Consider the following 27131-nt stretch of genomic DNA (forward strand, 5'->3'; position numbering starts at 1 on the left):
TCGGTTTGCTGCGTCGATTCACGGCCAGCACTACTCCCTTCAACACGGTGCCCTGTTCAGGACGCAGATGGGGATGGTGATGATGGTAGCTGGCCACACGGTGGTGATAAAGCTTCACCCAGTGTGGAAGTCTGCGAGACAACTGTTGTTTCAAGACCTTCATCTTGGACTGAGCAGGCATCCATTTCACTATCTATGGCCTTCATATCAATAGGTGTTGCTGCTACTGGTGCCGCTTCTGCATCATTATCTTCACACTCACTTGCAGCACTGGCAGCAAAAGTGCTGGAGGAGGACAGTGATATGGGGTTTGCAAGTGCAGAATTCTCAAATATGACATTGCACTGGTCATAAAATGCCCAGTCAATGCGGGCCCCACCACTCTTCCTCCTATTTCGGTCATGGACCTTACTGTACTGCTTCCGCAGGGCTTTCAGTTTGTTTACTACCTGCTGCTGCGTTTTGATGATGCCACGGGCAGACAGGATTTTAGCGATGTTATAGTACACTGTCGAGTCCTTCACTGTGCCGGTGACTTGTTTTTTAATCTCCTCCTCTCCTCTCACAGCCAGCAGCTCCAGCACTTCCTCATCCCTCCAGTGCGCCATTTCTCCCCTCCTCTGTGTAGCATTAAATGGAAGTCACATATCACATGGTTACATCCCCCAATGAGCTTTTGGCATCATGTGAGAAAAACACTGGTCTGTGCCATTCACACTGCCGCACACCCGTGTATTACCCTGGAAAAACCCTGCAAAAAACACGTGTCGAATTCCCAGGGCATAACACCTGAAAATTTCGAAAAGACACTTTCACACTGAGACGAGACACAGGAATTTTCCGCATGCCCCCGAAAAAAACCCGGGTTTTTGCGACAGTGAGAACGGGGTATTATATGACACTGAGGAGAAAGCCACTGAAACTCATTCTCACATGACCCCAAAGAAGAAGCTGGAGCCACTGGGAGAAGAAAATACACCTCTAGACCACCAATGATGGTTTGTTTACAGTTTATCAGGTTTACATATCATCCATGTAGACAATGAATGTTAACATGCAAAGCATTTTGAAACTTTGACCAAATGAACATTCTTATGCTGATATGATTAATATTGTCATGATAACTGTGGACCAATGTATCAACCACATAAACCTGGAGCACATGCTACCGATGCAGACCTGCACACTTCATTTGATTCTTGCAAATCTGCCTATAGATATGATTTTTTTTTTTAAAGTGAACACTTTTTTTTTGGGGGGGGGGGGATTAATCAACAGAATTGTGTTTTGAAGCAATCAGTATGTAGGATGCATCAAGCATCATATTTGTCTTATACATAAAGAAAATGACAAAGGACAGCTCTTGTGGTAAGAGCTGTCGGTACTTGTTTCTTATCACGGCCACAATCGCGGGCATCGTGTGCCTTAACTTTAAGGCACACGATGCGACGCAATGCCCACGATTTCCCCATAGGCTTCAATGTTAAAATATTTAACATTGAAGCCTATGCGATGGACCCGATTTGTCCATAGGCTTCAATGTTAAATTATTTTAACATTGAAACTGAGTCCATTTAACATAGTAAAAAATGGGAAAAGGCAGAATAAGGGCCAATTCTCATTGGCTATGGCCCCGTCATGTGTGTAAAAAATAATGGCCCCCCATTGTGGCTGCCACCCCCACGATTAACGCAAACCCGAAGCGTGTCGAGCACAGCGAGCCCGCGAGGGGCGGCGGTGCGCGTCCTCTGACCTTTTCATTCCCCTACTATCCACGTCAGCGTGGAGTTGAGAATAGATTAGTGTGGCGAGCCACCGAGCCCGAAGCGTGGCGAGCGCAGCGAGCCCCGCGGGGGGACGCTGATACCTGTGAAGCCCGCGAGGGGACGCAGGGATCTATGAAGGTATCAGCGTCCACTCGCCTTGCTTTGGGCTCGGTGGCTCGCTGCGCTCGCCACACTAATCTATTCTCAACTCCACGCCGACGTGGATAGTAGGGGAATGAAAAGGTCGGAGGACGCGCACCGCCGCCCCTCGCGGGCTCGCTGCGCTCGCCACGCTTCGGGTTCGCGTCAATCGTGGGGGTGGCGGCCACAATGGGGGGCCATTATTTTTTACACACATGACGGGGCCATACCCAACGAGAAATGGCCCATATTGGCCCTTTTACCATTTTTTACTATGTTAAATGGACTCAGTTTCAATGTTAAAAATATTTAACATTGAAGCCTATGGACACGATGGACCCGATTTCTCCATAGGCTTCAATGTTAAAATAATTTAACATTGAAGCCTATGGACACGATGTACCCGATTTCTCCATAGGCTTCAATGTTAAATTATTTTAACACTGAAGCCTATGGAGAAATCGGGTACATCGCGTCGGTCGCGTTTTGGTATGCACCCGACTTGACCGACACAATTTTTTCCGACACGACCACCACGATAGAAATCGTGGTGGCCATGCTAGGAAACAAGTACCGAGCTGTCCTTTGCAATGATAGACTTTCAGGTCTAGTGATGCATGTGCTGCAGGGGGTGCTGGGATAACTGATTGGTTCCCTCTCAGCTGTCAGGTGTGAAAAAAGCCCATAAGCTTCTATAGGGCACTGCCATCGCATTCATGCCCCGGAATCTATCGTATTCCAGGGATTGTTATGTATGTGGAACACAGCCAAATCTCTGGAAACTGCATTTTAGATGTTTGGTGCATTTTTCAGCTTACAGCATCCTGCCCAGTGGGTTACATAGGGGAGAAAAATGTATAAGAAAAACAAAAGAAAAGAGATATCAAATAATCCTGGTTACAGTGCTAGGAAACAAATAAAGTACTTACAGTATGAATATACAACAATCTAGAGAAGTAACAGTCATAAAGAAACTACTGTATATAGCAGTCTTAGGGGTGTAAAGCTTGTTTCATAAGGTAATAGACCAGTGGTCAGGGAACTCGGTCCTCATTACCCCACACAGTGCATGTTTTGCTGGTAACCCAGGTGTACTAATTACTCACAGACATTTTATAAGGTCCGCAGGTGGAGTTAATCACTTATGATTCTGTGAGGAGACCTGCAAAACATGCACTGCATGGGGTAATGAGGACAGAGTTCCCTGACTACTGTAATACTGCTTTCACATTGCAGAAATGGGTATTGACCCTGTATTCTTAAATGGGACTTTAAAACGGGTCTGAGCCTTGAGACCTTTCACATTGCAGGTGAAAACCGTTTTAAAAAGCATTTAATACCATTCACACATTCAACCCGTTTAACCCCCAAGGGACACGTTTCAAGCCATAGAAATAGAGCCATTCACATTGCCTAAAAAAACGGGGTCCTCTTTACCTAGAAGGGCGCCCGCGATTGGAATCGCGGGCGTCGGGGGGTAAAAAATCGCGGGCATCGCGGGTAAATCGCGGGTATATTAAAAACGGGTGCCCGCGATGGCCGCGATTTTCCCATAGGGATCAATGTTAAAAACGGTGATTGACCGCGATTTTAATGTTAAATGCCTCAATGCCCGCGATTTGGCCATAGGAATTTATGTTAAATGGGCCACAGAGCCCTAATAGTGACCGTGAACTCTGAAATGGCCCCCACAATTGTTAACGCCACCCCACGATCAACGTGAACCCGAAGCGTGGCGAGCGCAGCGAGCCCGCGAGGGGCGGCGGTACGCGTCCTCTGACCTTTTCATGCCCTACTATACACGTCGGCGTGGAGTTGAGAATAGAATAGTGTGGCGAGCGCAGCGAGCCACCGAGGCCCGAAGCGTGGCGAGCGCAGAGAGCCCCGCGAGGGGACGCGGATACCTTCACAGGTAAACGCGTCCCCTCGCGGGCTTCACATGTGTCCGCTTTTCGCCACGGACACCTGTGAAGCCCGCGAGGGGACGCGTATAACTGTGAAGGTATCCGCGTGCGCTCGCCACGCTTCGGGCCTCGGTGGCTCGCTGCGCTCGCCACACTATTCTATTCTCAACTCCACGCCGACGTGGATAGTAGGGCATGAAAAGGTCGGAGGACGCGTACCGCCGCCCCTCGCGGGCTCGCTGCGCTCGCCACGCTTCGGGTTCACGTTGATCGTGGGGTGGCGTTAACAATTGTGGGGGCCATTTCAGAGTTCACGGTGACTATTAGGGCTCTGTGGCCCATTTAACATTGTTTCCTATGTAAAAATCGCGGGCATTGAGGCATTGAACACTAAAATCGGGTCCAATCTCATTTTTAACATTGGTCCCTATGGGAAATCGCGGCCATCGCGTCGCACCCGATTTTTAGTGCATTCGATGGTCGCGATGGTCGCGATGGGCGCCCTTCTAGGTAAAGAGTACCAAAAACGGTTTTGAAATGTGTAGGACTCTGCTTTTTAAACGTGTTGATATACCAGTTAACTTTAACCGGTAAATCAACTCTGGCACCTTCACACTGCAGCCTTAAACGTTTTAAAATAGAAAAAAAATGGCAATATACCGTTTTAAAAGTGCAGTGTGAAAGGGGTATAATAGACATATGTTTTTTGTTGAGGCTTAGGATAGTTTATGTTACTGAGCATTATTTATTCTATATTTGGAAATTCAGTTGACAGTTTGGTAATTACATTTGTCAACAGCAAATCCATGAAATTCTTAGAACTCAAATCAATTTTAGTATATAAAAAAGCATAGGTCCAATCATAAATGCAAATCCCACTTATTTCACTGCAACAGTACCTTGAAAATATAATGGGAATGCAGTGCAGCAAATCACATACAGTTGTTTGGTATATTTATTGGATGAAGCATAAAAGCAAAAATTGACCACGTGTTATGTCTTAACACATTAACTGCAATCAGTTATGAAATCCAACAATGAGATGTTTGCGAGGCTTCCAATTACTGACAGAGCTCAAGTAAACAAACAATGGCTGATAAATATGAAAGCCTGATATTTAATAATGTAAAAAGGGAGTTAACCAGGCAAAGCTTTCCATTTATGTGCTATGGACCATAGCCTTTTTCTGGGGTTATAAATGAGCTGATTATTGAAATTTGATTTTCAAATGTCTAACCTAGGAATGTAAACAAAATATTATTTGAAAATGGCAAGATAAGTGCAAATAGACACAAAGCCAGTATTATAATATTGTAAAATCACACATTACCTACACTTCTTATATTGCCATTACTGTGGTAGCATCTTAAGGGACAAGCAAGCAACAATAAATTATATTAAAGATTAAGCCTATCTTGACAATTAAAATAGTGAAGTGAAAAATATTAGACATTGCACAGATGAATACAGTAGGTGCATTTAGGAGATTTAAGTCTCAAAGTACGTGTCAATAAACTTCTATTTGGTAAACTTCAATTACTGTATAAGAATAAATATTTAGCCGTAACTCACTATGGGAACATTATAGTTTACTAGGATTACAAGGATTACTTTAGTCCTAGTATTCTAGCAATGTTTTTCCTGGCCCTAACTGAGTCATAGTACAGCTGGTAACTAAGTACAGTATAGTTACGCCACTGGTATGTACAGTAAGGGCTAAAAGACAGTCAAAAAGCAGAAGAAAAATCAAATAGTGAATGAAAATTATTTCTAAATATTCCCCTTTCGTCAGTCCCCTGCAAAGGTGTTTTCATGTCTTTTCTCTCCCCCACTGCTGCGTACATATACCCCACCATGTGGCAATGTGTACCTCCGTAGATTGCACACCCTGCCAGCACTAACCTATGCAGTGCACCCCAGATGGTTGCCGCAGATGGTTTCTCTGTGGGCAGGATGTGCTTCACGTGGATGTTTCCGAGCAGGGTAGCATACTACTAAACGAATATATAGCCACTAGAAACTAGTGGCCGATTGGGCGCTAATATACCATATAAATAGAATAATGTTTAATTAATTAAATTATATATATATATATATATATATATATATATATATATAACAAGGTTTTGGGGGATCCGGCACTCCTCCTTATAATCCACTGGCCTCGGTGCCTTCCATACAGCAATGTAGAGACAATGTACCAAAGTACTAAGGCGGCACTCGAAGGGCTTTCAATCGGTCACAAAAACTGCAGACTACACCGGCAGTTGGTGCTGACGTTTCGAGAATTTAATATCGTTATCAAAGACTTTGATAAGACTGCCGGTGTAGTCTGCAGTTTTTTGTGACCGATTGAAAGCCCTTCGAGTGCCGCCTTAGTACTTTGGTACATTGTCTCTCTCTCTCTCTCTCTCTCTCTATATATATATATATATATATATATATATATATATATGGCTACCAGGACTACCTGCATACCACTGTCCCTTCAGATATTGGCCTGTATTGGGTTGGTTACCCTGTCCTGATTTGAACAGCATTGGGTTGTGAACCCTATCCTGAGGTGGACTACAAACGATCTTTTTATCCTGATTTTTCTGAACTACAAATGATGTTTTTGTATATATCTGGCATTAGGATTTAAACATCCAGTACCCAGAAGCTGATGTAGACGAATCATCTAGTCAAAACTTACCCATACTTGACGTTTGTGACATCATACCAAAGTTTAGATCATGGGATCTTGAGAAAAATATCCATTTTAAGGACACATGTTTCTACATATTTGTGATTGATTTCCTACTTCTGTGTAAAACCCCTGATGAAGTCTTTCTCAAGACGAAACACGTTGGGTAATTGAAGCTATATTCCAAAGAGGAAATCCTGATGTGGATCATGGAATTTTGATAAAAATTTAGTTTTTATTATTATTAAATTGTATATGGTCATTCTATTTGCACCATAAATTCCAGTGGTGACAACCATTTAGGTGGTGGACAACTTTAGCGCCCTCTGCACTCTCCCATTTCTTTCTTTGTTTTATCTCCCACTAACAGGGGGGATTTGTAGAGAAGCTGCTATACTGTATTGGGTGCACTTGGGGTTATTTTGTAATATATATATATATATATATATATATATATATATATATATATATATATATATATATATATATATATATACACATATATACAAATATACATACATACATACATACAAGCAGCAGTTTTCTATATGTACAGGTGTATGTACAAATACCAAATTTTAAAGAACGGATGGCAGCCAAAAAAAAAGTGATTAACTCACACCTGAGTGATCAACCAGTAGCACAGCATTATCTACAAGCCTTACACAATTTGACAGCGATAACATATTGTATGATTGATTTTGTCCCAGAGTCACTGAGAGGTGGTGACCGGGGCTTGGAGTTACTCCGGTGTGAAGCACATTGGATAATTAGATTGGACACTGTATATCCAAAGGATAGTTATTTAGAGATGCCGCTCAATACCATATTTAGAAAGCATGAAATATTTGTATCAATGTTTGTCTGCCATATATAGCTGTTAAGTATTGTATTTACCAGTAGCATAATGACAAATGATGTCTCCCCCTCCACCCTCCCCTTGGGGTAATTTTGGCGAGGAGGGGGGGGGGGCACTGGGGGGGGGGGGTTGGCATAACAATAGTGTCTGCAGATCCCCGGCGCCCACACTTAGTCTGCACCTTCCTGCCATCGAGGAGTCTGCGGCGCTGTAGTTACGCCACTGGTATTTACCATACTATTAATCCATGTTACACTTTATAATGTTTTGTCTGCCATGCACTTTAACAGTTAATTGTTGTTTTTAAACTGATAGGGGATGCGTCCTCTCACTAGATTTACTACACTATGATATCACAGATTTTGCAAATCAGCCTGGTGCTTGCAGAGACCGGTGATTGATGTGCTCTTTGCCGCTGGGTACATAGGGAGGAGTGGTTGTTTGGTTTGTGAGCCTGAAGACAATGCATTGTGAGCATTGAAATGTTGCTGTGGATCAATAAATGCTCTATATCTTACTCTGGACAGAGCCATGATTGTCAATTTATATACTCCTGGAGCAAGCGGGCACCCTCCAAGTAATCATCTACTACAGTGGCAGTGCCGGTCTACCTGCATTCGTATATATATATATATATATATATATATATATATATATATATATATATATATATTTACACACACAAACACACACATATACATACATACATACGTACACACACACACATGCACACACACAATCATGGAACAGTTGTCACAGATCTTTTGATAAACGAACATCAGTGTAACCCTATCTTAACCCAGAATGACCCTGGAAACTGAGACACTGGCGCTATGTTTTCGATGTACAAGATCGCAGATGTAGGATGGTTTCTACTTTAACCACCCCCAAACAACTCCCTAATTGTCGATCACTTTGCAATTAAGTCCTCATTATGGGCAACTTCAGAAAGGTATCTTGGGAGTGCGAACAATATGTATGTGCAGTCACACAATAATCGCTCAAGTGAGTGAATATCAACAGTAAGTTCATTTCAGAATCAGGCACTATGTCAATTGAGTATGCTGTACTATGATAATATACAGATTAATGTTATGCCTATTTTTTATGTTTATCCATTGTGCACAGCACTATAATTACATACGGAAAGTAAACATTGGCAAACATTCCATATAGTAATTCACCATTCATTATATTGTATTTGCAATTTTCTCAAATCAGATATTTTTATTTATTTTGTTCACTTTTCTTTATTCATTTTAGAAAACTAATTCCTTGCCTGATTTTTTTCCCAATCATCATTCATGATTGCTAAACAATCATTTCAAAGTAATTTACTATGCTGGTGCCAAATTCTAGGTAGATCAATTCCTACTAAACTTGTTTCCCAAAAGGATAATGTCAAGAAGTGTCTGTTCCTTGTAACAAATTGGTTATCTCTCAGTGGACTAAAATTTAAATGACATTTTTCATTTATTATAAACGGTACTTTTAGAAAAAAAAAATCATTTTGTTGAAGCCATAAAAGATACAGGATTTTTTTTCTGTTTAAGTTTTGTCAGGTAGACATCTCGTCTTTGCTTTTTATAGCTTTATCTTTTTTTATTATTTGTATCTATAGTTCAAAATATTCTTATAATGTGATTCTGCATTTGCTAGTGGAATGTATGATTTGTGAAATCCATACTGTTGTATAACACATTGTGCATATTGTGGAACTAACTACTTAACTGGATGACATTTTCTCCAAAAATCGCAAAAAAATCAGAAATTGGTATATACTGAAAAAAGAAACAAATCAGGCGGCTAAATCAATCACCTAGAGTTATTTCACAATTACATAATTCTTATAAATCTTGCTGCTGTTTTTAAGGGAATGCCTAGCCCTTTTAGTAAACAAAACATATACGAGAATATAGAAAAACTTTATTTAATACAGATTAATTTAACTTCTATACTGGCCAGTAACAATAAAAATATACTGTAAATATAGCAAATCTTATCAACAACTCCACACTGGGAGGAATTTAAAGTATGTATATTTTTTTTACATTTTTATTACTAATCTATGTGGAGCTATTCTGAGTAGCATGGAAGCTACAGTAGCTGCATCTCACTCGTGGCTCATTGGGTGTAAATGGGTGTCAATTGAATGTTTACGACTAGCCTGAGTATGTTATGAGCATGTGTATATGGGCCTATTCATAGCAAAGCATTTGCAAATATATGGTTATTTCCAATGGATTCCTTGCACAAGAGTTAACGCTGGTGCAAATGCATTTTATAGTAATGATGGCTACTATGCTAGCAATGACACAAGTGTAAGTAGGGCTTATGTAAGGCATCAAAGCACCCAGGTTTGCCTGCTACCTACTGCCATAGGTCAAACTAGAAAGTTGGTAGTTGATAATCTTTAAAGAAATAAATTGCATTTAAAAAAGGACATGGCTTCACTGCATGGGGCATTGCTTTGCTGCAAGGGGCATAGCCTTGCAGGAATAGATTACCTTATACTCCATACATTGGTCAACACAAGAATATCAGTGTACTATTTTGTCCCAAATGCTTAAGAATTGTAAATTTTTAATCCACCAACATTACTACATCAATTTCAGAGACACACACTGGACTTTGGGGTACAGCGGTCTGAGTGACAGGTAATGCAGTTTTACGGTGGGTCTGAAAATGCATAATGATCGGAAGTCATTGCTTCAACGTAATAAAAATAACTAACTATTTTTTGGGTAAATGGGTGGTACTGTGCACTCCCAAACCACCCCCCAGTATTGCCTTTAACAAGGATGTATTTCTCATATACATCCTTAATTGTGTGATAGGCAGACTTGGTGGTAATCCCCAGATCACGGACTCCTCAAGCAGCTGCCTAAAGCGGCTTAATGGTATAACTGCTCCTGTATAGGTGTTGTGTAGGCACTTAGAAGTGTCTGATTATGGAAACAAAATTTTCATTGATTTTCAGGCATGCAATGCAGCAGCTTTATATGTGAATCAGGCCTACTGTATTGTTAATGGTCCTTAAAACTGTATACATTTCATAAATAACTAGAACTATCAAACATTAATTACAAAATGTTACTATAAATATAATGTATAACAATAAGAAAAAAAAATAAATTATAAAGAAACTCTTGAAACAAAATTCTACTTAAATTCTCAAAAATAAAGCGCTTTCATGGCATCGACAAATATCCAAGTTTTTTTTAACTAAATGATCCATTTATCATAAAACAAAAATGGCATTTAAAATGTAGTCCAATTTTTTACAAGAAAAATAAAATGATAGCAAGTTACTTTTGAAAGATGAATTAAGAAAGAAAACTGTATACAGAGGTGTAAGATTCTGTGCTTAGGTCTTTTTTGCCAATAAATGTGCCATAGTTATAATACAATGCCACACTGAAGCACAAGTTATAATGTGATGGAACACAGGGATATTATATATATATATATATATATATATATATATATATATACACACACACACACACACAAGTCCAGCAGACGAGCACCCTCCTTCCAACAGGGCAGCAGCCGCAGTGCTTCAGCCAATAAACAAATATAGCCACTCCAGATAGCGAGCACCAGCGGTCTTGATCACCAAGAACTTATCACAACCACACAGGGTTTGCAAGCTTTCGGGCTTCCTTTATTCCAGCCCTTCGTCAGGCAACAATTACAAAGGCACAATGCACAATACAGATCTTAAATAGCAGTGTACATACCAGCGTGGTCAGACGCCGTCCTGGCCCGCAGCGTGTGCGTCCGCCGGAAGTAGAGGGCGCACCCTCGTCAGTCCTCCCCGTCTCGCACCGCTGAGCGGTCACCATGGCAACGTCGGACACAATCAGTCTCTTAAGCGCTGAAAGAATGCGCTGTGACTGTAAAACAAGTAAAAACATATAAATATACAATACATACATAAAACAAACATATACAAAACAGGATCAACCTGAAAAGAGCACATACTCTATATACCTTAATATCCCACAGTTTTTTAATAATGTGAGAATGCATATGAAAGCGGGGATAGTTATCCAAACATAGGCCAATTGCCTAGGAGCAGTATAGGAGTACACAGTCTAATAGGGATATAAATGTAACCTAATCTACAAATATGCTCATATTTAATGGTCATTGAGACCTTTGGGCTTGACTGTATCTAGCAGATAGATCCACTTAGATTCAAGGCGAAGGAGGCTTTTATGTCGGTCTCCACGCCTTTTATCCTCGGGCACATGGTCAATTATGACATGCTTGAAATTAGCAAGACTATGTTTCATTTCATGAAAATGTCTGGCAAGGGGCTGATCCGATGTTTTTCCGCCCAGAGCTGCTCTTATAGTCGTCCGATGCATCGCCATCCTCTCCTTAAAGGGGCGGATGGTTTTGCCTATGTAGCATAAGCCACACGGGCATTTTACCATGTATACTACATAGGGCATACTACATGTCACAGCATGTCTGATCACGTACTTTTTTCCGGACTGAGGATGATAGAAATTTTTTGTGGCAATCATATGTTGGCACGTAGTACAGCCAACACACTTAAAACACCCTGGCTCATGTCTACGTATTCTCTTGTCTACCAACATATGTTCACTAACATCACTATGTACCAGCCAGTCCCTCAAACTCTTTCCTTTTTTATAACACGGCATGATTTTAGCCTGTTTGAGTTTTTTCAGGTCATTATCATTCCCTATAACTGGCCACAACTTATTACTCCAATATTTTACATCTTGATGGGCAGTGTTGAAATTTTGCACCCAATGGATTCTTTCACCCGTTTTCAAAACGGGTGAAAGAATCCATTGGGTGCAAAATTTCAACACTTTGTGATGTTAGTGAACATATGTTGGTAGACAAGAGAATACGTAGACATGAGCCAGGGTGTTTTAAGTGTGTTGGCTGTACTACGTGCCAACATATGATTGCCACAAAAAATTTCTATCATCCTCAGTCCGGAAAAAAGTACGTGATCAGACATGCTGTGACATGTAGTACGCCCTATGTAGTATACATGGTAAAATGCCCGTGTGGCTTATGCTACATAGGCAAAACCATCCGCCCCTTTAAGGAGAGGATGGCGATGCATCGGACGACTATAAGAGCAGCTCTGGGGGGAAAAACATCGGATCAGCCCCTTGCCAGACATTTTCATGAAATGAAACATAATCTTGCTAATTTCAAGCATGTCATAATTGACCATGTGCCCGAGGATAAAAGGCGTGGAGACCGACATAAAGCCTCCTTCGCCTTGAATCTAAGTGGATCTACAGTATCTGCTAGATACAGTCAAGCCCAAAGGTCTCAATGACCATTTAAATATGAGCATATTTGTAGATTAGGTTACATTTATATCCCTATTAGACTGTGTACTCCTATACTGCTCCTAGGCAATTGGCCTATGTTTGGATAACTATCCCCGCTTTCATATGCATTCTCACATTATTAAAAAACTGTGGGATATTAAGGTATATTATAGAGTATGTGCTCTTTTCAGGTTGATCCTGTTTTGTATATGTTTGTTTTATGTATGTATTGTATATTTATATGTTTTTACTTGTTTTACAGTCACAGCGCATTCTTTCAGCGCTTAAGAGACTGATTGTGTCCGACGTTGCCATGGTGACCGCTCAGCGGTGCGAGACGGGGAGGACTGACGAGGGTGCGCCCTCTACTTCCGGCGGACGCACACGCTGCGGGCCAGGACGGCGTCTGACCACGCTGGTATGTACACTGCTATTTAAGATCTGTTTTGTGCATTGTGCTTTTGTAATTGTTGCCTGACGAAGGGCTGGAATAAAGGAAGCCCGAAAGCTTGCAAACCCTGTGTGGTTGTGATAAGTTCTTGGTGATCAAGACCGCTGGTGCTCGCTATCTGGAGTTGCTATATATATATATATATATATATATATATATATAATATATATATATATATATATATATATATATATATATACTAGGTGATTCATCGCGCCCTACGGGCGCTCTTCACACCGTCGTAAGGGGCTGCGCCCCCTTAATTTGTGAACGTTTGTATATGAGAAATATGGTTAGAATTGTATGAAAGATGCCCTGTATTGCAACTTAGGTGTCCGCGAATCGCGGGAGCGGGGGTCGCGGAGGGTGCCGCGAATTGCAGGAGGGGGGGTCGCGGGGGGTGCCGCAAATTGCAGGAGGGGGGGTTGTGGGGGGGTGGATGCTGCGAATCGCGGGAGGGGAGGGATTGCAGAGAATCGCGGGAGGGGGGTCGCGGGGTGGGTTGCCGCAAATCGCGGGAGGGGGGTTACGGGGGCGGGGGTTGCGGCGAATCGTGGTAGGGGGGGGTCACGGGGGGTGTGCCGTGAATCACGAGAGGGGGGGTCACGGGGTGGGGTGCCGAGAATCGCGGGGGGTGTGTGTGTGTGCCGTGAATCGCGGGAGTGGGGGTTGCGGGGGGGGGTGGGGGGGTGTGACGCGAATCGCCACAAGAAAAAATCAACACAGAAAGGTCAACACATGTAAATGTTGACATAAGTGTGGCACTTCATTGGTGTCCATGTCGACACATGAGAATGAATATGAAAACATTCAAAAAATGAAAAAAAAAACTTCAAAAACTCATGTCAACCTTTTTCATTGTCGACCATAGCCATGTCAGTGTTTTCCATGTGCAATTTAATTCTGGAGCTGCTGCGAATCGCGGGGGGGTGCCGCGAATTGCGGGAGGGGGGATCGCGGGGGTGGGTGCCGCGAATCGCGGGAGGGGGGGTTACGGGGCGGGGGTTGCGGCGAATCATGGGAGGGGGGGTCGCGGGGGTGTGCCGTGAATCACGGGAGGGGGGGTCACGGGGTGGGGTGCCGAGAATCGCGGGGGAGGTGTGTGTGTGTGTGCCGTGAATCGCGGGAGTGGGGGTTGTGGGGGGGGTGTGACGCAAATCGCCACAAGAAAAAATCAACACAGAAAGGTCAACACATGTAAATGTTGACATAAGTGTGGCACTTCATTGGTGTCCATGTCGACACATGACAATGAATATGAAAACATTCAAAAAATGAAATAAATCTTCAAAAACTCATGTCAACCTTTTTCATTGTCGACCATAGCCGTGCCAGTGTTTTGCATGTGCCATTTAATCCTGGGGCTGCTGCGAATTGCGGGGGGTGCCGCGATTTGCGGGAGGGGGGGGGGGTTGCGGGGGGTGGGTGCCGCGAATCGCGGGAGAGCGGGGTTCATGGGGGTTCCGGTGGGGGGTTGCCGCGAATTGCGGGAGGGGGGGGGGTCGCGGGGGGATGCCGGGGTGCCGCGAATCGCCGGAGGGAGGGTTGCGGGGGGTGTGACGCGAATCGCCACAAGCAAAAAAATCAACACAGAAAGGTCAACACATGTAAATGTTGACATAAGTGTGGCACTTCATTGGTGTCCATGTCGACACATGAGAATGAATATGACAATATTCAAAAAATGACAAAAAAACTTCAAAAACTCATGTCAACCTTTTTCATTGTCGACCATAGCCATGTCAGTGTTTTCCATGTGCAATTTAATTCTGGAGCTGCCGCGAATCACGGGGGGGTGCAGCGAATTGCGGGAGGGGGGGTCGCGGGGGTGGGTGCCGCGAATCGCGGGAGGGTGGGGTTCACAGGGGTTCCAATGGGGGGTTGCCGCGAATTGCGGGAGGTGGGGGGTCACGGGGGGTGCCGCGAATCGCGGTAGGGGGGGTTGCGGGGGGGTGTGACGCGAATCGCCACAAGAAAAAATCAACACAGAAAGGTCAACACATGTAAATGTTGACATAAGCGTGCCACTTCATTGGTGTCCATGTCGACACATGACAATGAATATGAAAAAATTAAAAAAATTAAAAATAAATCTTCAAAAACTCATGTCAACCTTTTTCATTGTCGACCATAGCCATGTCAGTGTTTTGCATGTGCCATTTAATCCTGGGGCTGCTGCGAATTGCGGGGGGGGTGCCGTGAATCGCGGGAGGGGGGTCGCAGGGGGGGTGCCGCCAATCGTGCAAGGGGGGGTCGCGGGGGGGTTCTTTTTGCCGCGAATCGCGGGAGGGAGGTCACGGGGGGGGGTGTTTTTTCCGCGAATCAGGGGGGGGGGGTGTCACGGGGGAGGGTTTGCCGCAATTCGCGGGAGGGGGGGGGTCGCGGGGTGGTGGTTATGCCGCGAATTGCAGGAGGGGTCGTGGGGGGGGTTCTTTTTGCAGCGAATCGCGGTAGGGGGGGTCGCGGGGGAGCGGGTGTTTTTGCCGCAAATCGCGGGAGGGGGGGGGGGGCGCGCGGGGGGAGGTTTTGCCGCAAATCGCGGGAGGGTGGCGCTCACCTGGTGGCTGTGGAGTAGCAGTGCTGGGCAACATGGGAAGTCAGTGGGTGTCTTGCACTGTCTGTGGGCTCACTGGGCTGGTTCTCTATCACATACCTCCCAACATGACCCTCTCCAGGAGGGACACAATGCTCTGTTTCTAGACTTCCCCTTAATGTATGATTGCCATCACCTGTTTTAAACAGGTTAATTTCTCAGAAAGGTGTTCAGCACAGATGAAGGCAATCACACATTAAGAGGAAAGTCCAGGAACAGAGCGTTATAGACACAGACACCCACTTTGAGTGACAGATGTAGCCAAATATATAGGAGATATATATATATATATATATATATATATATATATATATATATATATATATATATATATATATATACAGGTAGAAGTCACAGGGTATTTCTACACCAAAGAATCAGGCGGCACTCAGACTCGTAGAATAATTCTTTGTATTAGTGCAAACAACACATAATGTTAAGTCATGATGACTTAACATTATGTGTTGTTTGCACTAATACAAAGAATTATTCTACGAGTCTGAGTGCCACCTGATTCTTTGGTGTAGAAATACCCGGTGAATTCTGCCTGTATACCCCTACTGAGGAAGGCACCAGCGAATCCCTCTTTCAACGAGAGTGCCGAACAAACCGACTTATATATATATATATATATATATATATATATATGTAGCAGAAATGCCCAGCACTCATCCGTACTTGTGGCAGCTTGTTCGGTGCACGCAATCTCAAATAGAGAAAATATAGCAAACACTGTGGTATGCGGCACTCATCAATCAGACAGCAGGTACAACGCAAATAAATCAGCCAACAGGCAGTGCGGTAAGTCTGACTTACCGCACTGCCTGTTGGCTGATTTATTCGCGTTGTACCTGCTGTCTGATTGATGAGTGCCACATACCACAGTGTTTGCTATATATATATATATATATATATATATATATATATATATATATATATATATATATATATATATATATTTATTATCAAAACATGCAGCGGCACTCCATAGGTTTTTATAAAGTTGATAATGGCAGCACTCTCCATGCCGCTGCTAATTAATAGCTCACCTTTCCAGTGCCTCTGTACAATTTTCCCTGGCTAATTTAACGAGTAGAACAAAATATAAAAAGTAATCCTGGCCTGTCTGGCACTACCACAGTTTTAACTCTCTAAAAGGTGGAAGGACCTAATGTCCAATCCAGACAAAACAGACTTTAAATGCTTTGTTCCAATACATAAACATGATAATTTGCAATGGAGAATAGAGAATTACAGAGAAAATCACATCTACTGTACAAGAATTTTTAAACAAAAAGGAACAAGCAGCACAATAAGCCAGTTGCAGAAATACCAATACAGGTTAAGAAATTGAGCACTCCAAGCACTTTTGCCACAATTCAGAATCCAATAATTTGTTGATCAAGTATATTGGAACAATCCAGCATTCATGTCATGCATAGATAACATTCTAAAAAATGAGCAGCTGTGAAGTCTCTCAGTATTCTGAAGGATATTGTCATAAGGAGTAAAGACAAAGGGGGCTCCACTGTGGTCATGGATATTGACATGTACAGGACTAAGTGCGATAGACTATTGGCTAATGCGGAGACATTAATTATTTACACAATAGCTTTCCCCTATTTTTAAGAAAGAGCTTAATATGTTACTACAACAGTCACTGGATGATTAGGGTATTGGTTAGACATCAAGGATGCTCTGTTGGAACCTCACCTCAAAGTTCCTTTATTTCTAAATATACAAAAGTATTTACATTTTTTATTTCTGCCAATAGGGACCAGTATCAGCATACATAGACACTCTTTTAAAACCTTGTGATCAAAAGACATTGACATATTTGAAAGATAACTTTCCTTATACAGTATATAAATTATGGAAGCATATTCAGAGTACTTTAAAACACACGGCTGGCCAGCCTAGATGTTACTTGTCTGTACACATATATTCCACATCATATGTGGCTAGTAGCAGTTTCGAGACTTATCACTGTATCTAAAGGTGGCCATACACATGCAGATTTATCTTTAGATCTGGCTGGTTGGAACAAAAACCTGGTTACGGATGAGAGCAAATGACAGTTGACCATTTGCTTGGAAATGCTGGAAAACTGCCAAACTGTCACTCAGATATTACCATGTTTTTGTTCCAACCAGCCAGATCTGAAGATAAATCTTACTAGTGTATGGGCACCTTTAGTCCCGATTGATTTTTTTGCCGCAGGCTTTGATAGAATTTACGCGGACATCATTTTTTACATTGATGATGGTACATTTTTCAGTCAACCCGCAGGTTGCACAATGGACTCCTCCAGAGCCCCAGATTACACTAATGCATTTATGTATGCAGTAGAATTAGGGAGGTATTCAATCCTGGCTGCTATAGAATTATTTTTCAACACAACTCAGATAAGTAATCATATTTAGGAATATTGTTTAAAAAGGTCAGGAGGAGAAGCTATAGGAATTGATACAGACAAATATGAGTTTAGTTGCCCAGCCAAACTGAACCTAACTGTGAATTATTTGGAGATAAACTTTATATTACTAACAAGGCAGGAAGCATTGATATCTATTTGTTCTTCAAATCGACAGATCGCAATACGATCCTCAGACAACAATAATAGGACTACATTACTTGCAGTTCTTGAGGGTATGCCCCATTAGCAGTAATTTATAAGAAAAAGAAAGGCAGTTAAATAATATGGTTTCAAAGATTTTGGAGAGAGGATATGTATTAAAAGACCTACTGTTCGCTAAACATAAAGCAGCTCAGAAATATATAGATGATTTATTAAAAGTGAGTACTGCACAAAAGAAGGATAAAACTCTGACCTGGGTAAACCTGGTATGGCCAGTGATTGCCAGTGACCTAGATTTACAAACTTTGTGGGAAACCAGATTGGTGCCCAGTATTACCCTTGGACTTAAGATAAAATATATGTTAAGGGGAGGGACAAGGTTAACACTCACAAGTCGCAAAGGAAGTTGTTACAAATGTATAGGTTGTGTCACCTGTAATTATCTAATCACTGCATATAAATTCACACACCTTATCCAAGGATTACTTATTCAATCAAATATCTGCTAATTTGCATATCCACGTTTGTGGTCTATATTCTGTCTTGCCCATGTGGATTATACTACTTGTAAAAGCCAATTCAAGGAAAGGATATCACAACACAGGGTGGCCATCTCCAAAAGTGTCATTGAGCAAATGGTGGCTATGCACTTTATGGAGCCCAAGCATAACATTACCATGCTGAGCCATTGCATGATCAACCAGTTCCCGCTGTCCATTAGAGGGAGGAGTTAGAGCATGCAAGTTACTCCAATTGGAAAGTAAATGGATTTTTGTATTTTGGCAGTTAGCCCTGCCAAGCTTAATGAATTGTTATACTTAGAGTGCTGCATTTGCTGTATCGATCAGCAACCACTGCTTTTGGTGGGTATAACCAAGACATTTGGATCCAGCATGTGTATTAGTTTGGCCTGTATCAGGATTATATCTGTATTTTTTTTTTTATCATTCTTCATGTTTTTATAATCACTATTGTTTTACAAATGATACAGTATTTTGTTGTGGATAGAATCATATTTTAACTAGATTGCCCATCCATATAGAATTTTTGCCCCTTACAAATTCTGCTGCTGTACGTAAATTTGGAAGGTTTGCCCCACAATTTATTTTAGAAGCGATATAGCATAATTTATATTTCTATGAAAATGTATATGATGGACCCCTTATCCAAGCCGGACCCACTGCAATGTCACTTCCAATACTAGGAGTGTACGCTGAGCAGGTCAGAGGATAGATCGGAGGTGAGGACGGATCGGAGGGGAGGACGGACCGGAGGGGAGGACGGACCGGAGGGGAGGACGGACCGGAGGGGAGGAAAGATCAGAGGGGAGGACAGATCGGAGGGGAGGACAGATCGGAGGGGAGGACAGATCGGAGGGGAGGACAGATCGAAAGGGGAGGACAGATCGGAGGGGAGGACTTCTTATTAATGTTCATATACAGTATAATGAGCAATTATCACTTTTGCACTTTGTGCCCTGATGAGTAAATTCTGAACTGTTGATGATATTAACAACACTTCCCCAAATAAATATAGGGAAGGCAAGTGGCACTGGTACTAACCATGTCTACAGCACATATCTTGTGTTTGCTTTTCAGTGTACAGTAGCTGACTGATTTATGCTTTTGCTGCCAAATATTTAGACTTGCAATCCACCTTTTCAAACAATTTCTCAAGCCAGATGCTGTACTGCTTTGTACAGTTCATTTTTTTGGTTGGAGATGTTGTGTGGGTGCTTGGGGTGGTTTACCTGCTATGAAAGAAAAATGCAAACACAAAACTCACAGCATCCTAGTACCATACAATACAGAGAGCATCTTAATGAATGATATCATAGTGATGCCATTACACTGAAGATGTTAAGGCTGCTGGAAACTATAAAAATCCTTGTATCTGGCTTGTGTTTTTTTGGATGATAGAGTTTCACATTTGAGAATAAATAATTTTAAAATAAATCATAATGTGTAGTAGCATAAAATAAAATATACTATTGTATTGTTATGAATATAGCAATTTATAAACCAGGGTATGTTCATATACAGTATTTCAGTTTAGCCCTTCGATACTGATGCATATCATTATAAAAGTCAGTATCAATGTATATTGCTATATTTATGTTATATTAGGTACCAGCACATCAAAATGATGGAACAACATAACAGTTATGGCACTGCCAGCAGCTGTTGGCACCTGAATGGAGACACACTTTATTTGCTCCAATCGGGCATCACCTAGTGGCCACCTTGACTAAAAAACTGGAATTCTTTTCATAGAGGTATAAATCAGCATTAGCCTATTATACAGTATGGTTAATTTATATCAAGCTCTTTCATATCTGAGATTATACCAAAACCAAATACAGTGAGTAGGCGAACAGTGAAAACTAAGGGGGGTTATTAAAGTGCTTTTTGCAGAGAAGTTAAACAAAATATTTAACAAATTAGTATGCGTTGATTACCCTGCTAGTTACTTTTTGTAACTACAGAACTTACTGACTCGGAACTGCCAGAATTTTTATAGCAAAATCTCATCAGTTCTCTGATCCATACACTTTTTCATTTTATAACAAGGCTTGAAAAGGACACAAAGATACAGTACAATAGTCACAATAAGTCTTTGTAAAATCCAGGTGCAGAAAATAGAATCTGTTTAATCTGTACCATATTCATTGTCTCTAAACTATTGTGTGTCACTGAAGAAATGGCATTGTCATTGTTTCTTTCCAGAACATTCAATGTAATCAACTTTACACAGAAGTTGCATCAAAAATGTAATTTAAAATGCTATGCAGTGGAGCAGATAATTGAAAACATAAGATTTATTCTTTACCAACACTGTGCAAAATACAGAAAACATATAAACAGGAGTTTCCAAAAACACAAGAAGTTTTAATTTGATGTGCAAAAATGAATATACTTTTTCTGTTCAACGGCAGTAGCACACACAGGGGTGGGGTACCCAGAAACCCCCCTGATACTACAGTGCTGCCTAGTGCCTTTAGATGCTGTCATCTTTAGTTTAGAGGCAGGAGCACAGAGTCTGGAGAATAGACCCTAGGGGGATGCCAGAAGATATTGGTTTTGATATTGTGTAATTTATCTACCTACTGGGGGAAATTTACTAAAGGAAAATTGTAAAAAAAATAGGTGTATTTGTATCAAGAAATACACTTATTTTTGACATTTACTATCCTGAAAATACGGCAATTCGTAGTCGTATTGATGTGCTATCAATACGAATTGCCGTATTTTCGGGATAGTAAATGTCAAAAATAAGTGTATTTCTGGATACAAATACACCTATTTTTTTTTTACAAATTTCCTTTAGTAAATTTCCCCCCACTGTCTCTCTCTCTCTCTCTCTCTGTGTTTCTGTCTATCTATGTACAGTAGGGAGTGGTTTGCTCAAGACTTTCAATCAAATGTACTTTTATCTATCCGTCTATCCAGGAGATTGTTGCACTGGGTGTTCACTTCAGGTTTATTATATATATTTATTTAATTAGGTTTTTCTGTATTTTCATGTCTCGATAAAGGGCTTTACTGCCCGAAATGTTGGAATATATCCAATAAGTGTCCTATTAATTTAATACACTCGATGAAAACCTCCAGAGTACTATCCACGGTTACCTGTTTATATTTGTAGAATTTATTATACTTTTCTGTGCACTGCACCCTCATAAAATACAATATTTAGGGACAATGGCCAAGATTTTAATAGCAACATTTTTTAATAGCAACATTTAATGCTAAATATTTCATAATTAAAATTAATAATGATTGAATAGTACACATTCATTTTTTTTGTGTGTAGCACTACAATTCTCAGAAAGAAAGCACCTCTTATTGCATTACGGTAGTGTGTGCAGCATAATGATGATGCTAATAATAATAATAATAATAATAATAATAATAATAATAATAATAATAATAATTTGTTAGCACACATTTTCCTCAGTAGGGGAGAGTGGTCAGTAGTCAGTAAATCCATATCTCCCAACTGACATGATTAAAGCTGGAAAGCCACACTAATTGGATACTGTGCTGAGGGCAGGTGAGAGCCAGTTGGGGGAGCTGGTGATCACTGCTGATCTGTACTGCAAAGCAGCTGATTACTGATAGCATAGTATCTGTCTGATGCTCCACGCTGCACATCCCACCCCTCACAAGGTAAAAGTTGGGAGGTATGGTATATCATCTTCGTTTATGGACTGAAGTAGATTAATAATGAGAAGTATTAATGAGAACAAAATAACTTTACACTGCTGTTTACTCTGTAGATATTTGTGTGCTTTTGGATTCCACAGCTGAAGGGAAGGATAGTCCAGTGGTGTTAGGAATTCTCAGCTCTAGGTTCTAGAGAAAGATAAGACCTTTCTACCTCAAAATGAAGCCCTCCATAACATTCTATTTGGTTGTCTGGTTGACAAAATTACAGTATACCATGCTTACAGTGCAAAATGTAAGAAGGAATTCCGTTTTAATAGGTATAAATTCACTTACTTATTTCTAGATCAAGAATAAACTCCAAATCTTTAAGAATCTGTGTAACACTCATCTGAAATAAAGATAAAATAATTTAAACTCTTTTCAAAACAGCTGCAACAAAAACAATAAAAAAATAAAATGTCAAAGACTTCTAACCTCTTCTTCTGGACTAGGAGAAGTTGCGCCTTCATCTTTTATACCAATCTTTCTCTCAATTTCCTTATGACAACTGTACAAAACAGAACATTTGCTCTTGAATACATGGAGTAAAGACTTTACTAAATGTGCCCAGAATTTTCACTGAACTGTAAATATTGCATAACATTTCAGGAGCAAAGAGCTATATAAATGAATGATAGTGTTTTTTTTAATACCAGATACTTTACATTATTTTTACTGAAAATGTGTGGTTTAGTTTTTTGGGGGGACTAAATGAGGGGTGTGCAATACATTTCTGAAGTAGTGAGTAAACACAATCTGGTTGTAAATTGTAATCTCTGGCTAAATATTTTGTGAAATATCAAAATACAGACCCATATACTGTTTACAGTAAGCAGCCTATTCACTTAATTCTAAGATGCTCATTTATTGTTTATTAGTGCTATGGAGTTCAACAGAGGTCACTAGAGATCAATTACTTTCTACCAGTTTTAAGGCCCGTCCGATGGATGGGCAAAAGTAAATGCTTATGCAATTCTCAAAAGTTTTGTAAAGTGATTTTTTTTTTATTTAAGGGACCTTTATAGGCCCTTAACCCCTTCGGTGATATGCCTGGAAATTTCTCAGGCTAAGCTGTGCTGCATGAGCTGGCTCTCCCGAGAAATTTCTGGGCATGCCACTGTAAAGAATGGGTGCACCAATGGTGCCTCCAGTGGTGAACCACTGGTGCAACACCACCACCCCCATCGATTATCCTTTTACCCTTTGCCTAGCCTTCCCGTCACTGCCCCCCATTTCCGATCCTCCCCATCGCCACTTGGGGAGGATAAGGGCCGCTTGGGGAGGTTCGGCCATGCTTGGCCATTCCTGTGTTCCGGCATCCAGACACAGGAATCCCCAAATAGATGGCTTAGCACCAAACATTTGAGCGCTCCCTAGCAGCAGCCTGTGATCCGGCACACAGCCTGGATCCCCTACAATTTTTTTTATTTTCAGAGCCATGGTCACACTCCTCCCATTGGCCATGCCCCTTCTTTTACTGGGGCGTGACAGTGCATTCAGCAGCCCTTGTTGTATTTGGAAAGTCATAAGCAAGGACATATCACAATGCTTGAAAACAACAGAAATAGCATGGACCTTTATAACAGCATAGGGCTAGTCCAATTAAATCCATCTTTGAACTTAGATTGTCCCTTAAGATGAAAAGGTAGTGTACAAAGTTTGAAAATGATGAGTTAAAGCATTTCAGAGTGATCGTGTTACATCCACACACACACATGCACAAACATCATTCAATTATACTTTTGTACAAGAGTGGTCTGAAATGATAGGATCATTTTGACTGAGTGCAAGCTACTTTTGTGAAGGATGAACTGTACCACTGTGTTTGCCTCTTGTGACAAAATTCTGCAAGTCGCTCAATCACTAGGGGCCAGATGCACTAAGCTTCAAAAGTGATAAAATGGAGAGTGATAAACAGCCAGCCAATCAGCTCCTACCTGCCATGTCACAGACTGTGTTTGATAAATGTCAGACAGGAGCTGATTGCTGGTTGTTTATCACTCTCCATTTTATCACTTTTGAAGCTTAGTGCATCTGGCCCTCTGTGTACTGTGGTTATCACTGATTACAATGTTGCTGCCATGAGGCCATAGTTGAGTTAGATGTTTAGTTTCACGGTGGCAGCTCTACGCTACGCTGACAACGTAGCTTAGGCTACGTTGTCAGCGTAGCAGGTTCCCGCCGTGAAACTACTCTGGGACCAGGGTGGTGGGTATCAGAGGGAGCAGGGTGGGTTTTATACTTATTGATCCCTGCGGGCAATGGTCACGGGCGACGGGTGGCAGCTTTCAATCCTCCTCCTCTGGCAGTCACTCCCCAGTGCCAGCAATGTACATAATTCTGCACATTGTCACTGGGGGAGCATCACATGGTTGCCCTGCTCCCCCAGCGGCACTACGTTAATTGTGTACATTGTGTGCTGGCAGTGCCGGAGGAGGGGGACTAAACGATGACGCCGGGGAGTGACTGCCGGAGGAGGGGGACCCATCGGTGGATTGCGGGGACCCAGCAGACGCAGTGGCCGGGCCAGAGGAGAGTAAGTATAATGCACAACACACAAACATTTCCCCCACTATCCACGTCATACCCCCTGTATCCACGTCAGCGTGGAGTTGATTTTATAAAGTGTGGCGAGTGCAGCGAGCCACCGAGCCCAAAGCAGATATGTAGAAGATATACCATGCTTTGGATTGTTACATGCTTTGAATTGTTACATCTTCTTCAACAATTGGTTTGAGTGCATACAACAATATTTTTTCGAAGTTTTCAGAGCAATCTACAGTATGTAAAGTTCACTGTATGCAATGTTCACTGTTAATACAGTATAAAACTTTTTGTGCATCTGGATACTTGAAGCACACTCCTTGTATACAGTAGGCCCATAAAGATAACAACAAAAGTGTCTCTAAAAAGAAAACAATACCATTTTTCTAAATTAATTGCGATAAAAAAAATTATGTTTGAAAAATTTCCATTGTAAAATATAGTTTACTTGAGCAAGTTCTAACCATTTTACATGCTAATCTCAGCTGTTGAGTTTACTGCTTTAAATGAATTATTATGTTTAAAAATTTCGTATTTAATAATTCTATTTAAACAGACTTTAAAAGACTATATATTATGTATTATTTTAGGGTTCACTTCTTTTAGTTAAACTAAATACATCTTTTTTTATATAATTTACTTTTAATATACTGGAGTGAACACATTTTCTTCTTTGAGGTCACAATTCTTTCTTGAATAAACGGCACCCTAGAGAATTAAAAATTGTTTCAAGGCAAAACAAGTTCAAAAGTTTTGTAAAAGAAAATATAGAAAATGAAGTAAAATGACAATGTATCTATCACCCTAGGTTCAGTTATTTGGAGGTGGACATACAGTAGTTGTGGTTCTAATTGTCGACATATTTTATGATTGGCAGCCAACAGCACTGGTTTTGCCTATAACTTGGATGATAAATAATTTGTTTTGGTCCTGGATCACCCAACAAAGGCACCACTGCAAGTGTCTTGCCGCAACCCAGGGTACATTAGCACAGTTTGGGAAGCACTGCAATACAGATTTCACAGTGCAAGCTATCCTAAATTTAAATTAAAGTCATTAATAATTTGGAAGAGAGTATATAGAGGTACAGCACTTTACTGACAATATTATAGTGTTTTGTATTCTAGGGAAACTGTACAGGCAACAAATCTGACAATGATTAGAAATAAAAAGCTAAGTATTACATAAATAGTTGAACAATCACAAAATAGAAATACAACATTGTTAATAAACCATTTCTTACCAGAAATAAAAACAAATCTGTATAAATCAGCTGAATTGCTTACAGTACAATACTAATGGTTCAAGCAAAAACAATCATTAGACTGACTCAATATCAAACACAATTCAACTAATTCAAATTCCTTAGCTCACATATATGCCTCAGCAATCTCTGCAGCATAACATTGTTTTAGTGATCAATTTGCTTTCATATTTTATTTTTGTGTGTATACATATATAGTTTCCTTTTGCACTCCACCTTGCAAAGATGTTGAATTATTGATTTTCAATACCATTAAACTGTTTTAAACTGTATTAACCGCAGCAGGCTGTCCCGGAAAATTTCCGGGCATACCACAAATATGAAACAGGTGCGCACCAGTGGTGTCCAGGTGTGCACCACTGGCGCAGCACCTTTAGAGCCCCCCCCCCCCAGTCTTTCCCCCAACCCTGCCATCACCTGTGCTCAGGCGATCGCATGCCGGAGCTCTTCTAACCCCACTCCCCCAGCCGCCTGCTGCCATACTTTTAGTAGCAATGACGTCGGCGGCAGGCTCGGGGATGTTCGGAGCGGCTCGGGGGGACTCGGGAGTGCTCAGGCACCGAGTCCTCCCGAGCCGCCGCGAACATACCCCAGCCTGCCGCCAATGTCACTTCTGAATGTGACAGGCCGGCGGCTAAGGCAACGGGAACAGCGGCTGCAGGGAAGCTCCGGCGTACTAACGCTGGAGCAGAGGTGAGGGAGGGGGGCTTCCAACTAAGGTGGGTTTTACAAACCTACCAGGACAAACCTGCCCTGGTAGGTTTGTCCTGCCCCAGCAAAACCTACCACTCAAGGGGTTAAAAT

The 27131-nt window shown here is 41.4% G+C and overlaps 1 protein-coding gene across 3 annotated transcripts in view; it reads right to left on the minus strand.

The window, feature by feature from the left end:
• Positions 1-27131, minus strand: part of LOC146062602 (uncharacterized) — a 223524-nt gene that overhangs the window by 138219 nt on the left and 58174 nt on the right. For all 3 annotated transcript variants that reach the window (XR_014471416.1, XM_083174689.1, XM_083174688.1), the window contains exons 4-5: positions 22955-23027; positions 22814-22868 (exon numbers count right to left, since the gene is read on the minus strand). Coding sequence is in view for 2 of the 3 variants with exons in the window: in XM_083174689.1 (XP_083030815.1) it covers positions 22814-22868; positions 22955-23027 (128 nt within the window). In the remaining variant the exon portion in view is untranslated. The remainder of the gene's footprint in view (positions 1-22813; positions 22869-22954; positions 23028-27131) is intronic.

This window comes from Crinia signifera, chromosome 3 (genome assembly GCF_055691185.1).
Source record: "Crinia signifera chromosome 3, ASM5569118v1, whole genome shotgun sequence".
Taxonomy (NCBI): Eukaryota; Metazoa; Chordata; class Amphibia; order Anura; family Myobatrachidae; genus Crinia; species Crinia signifera.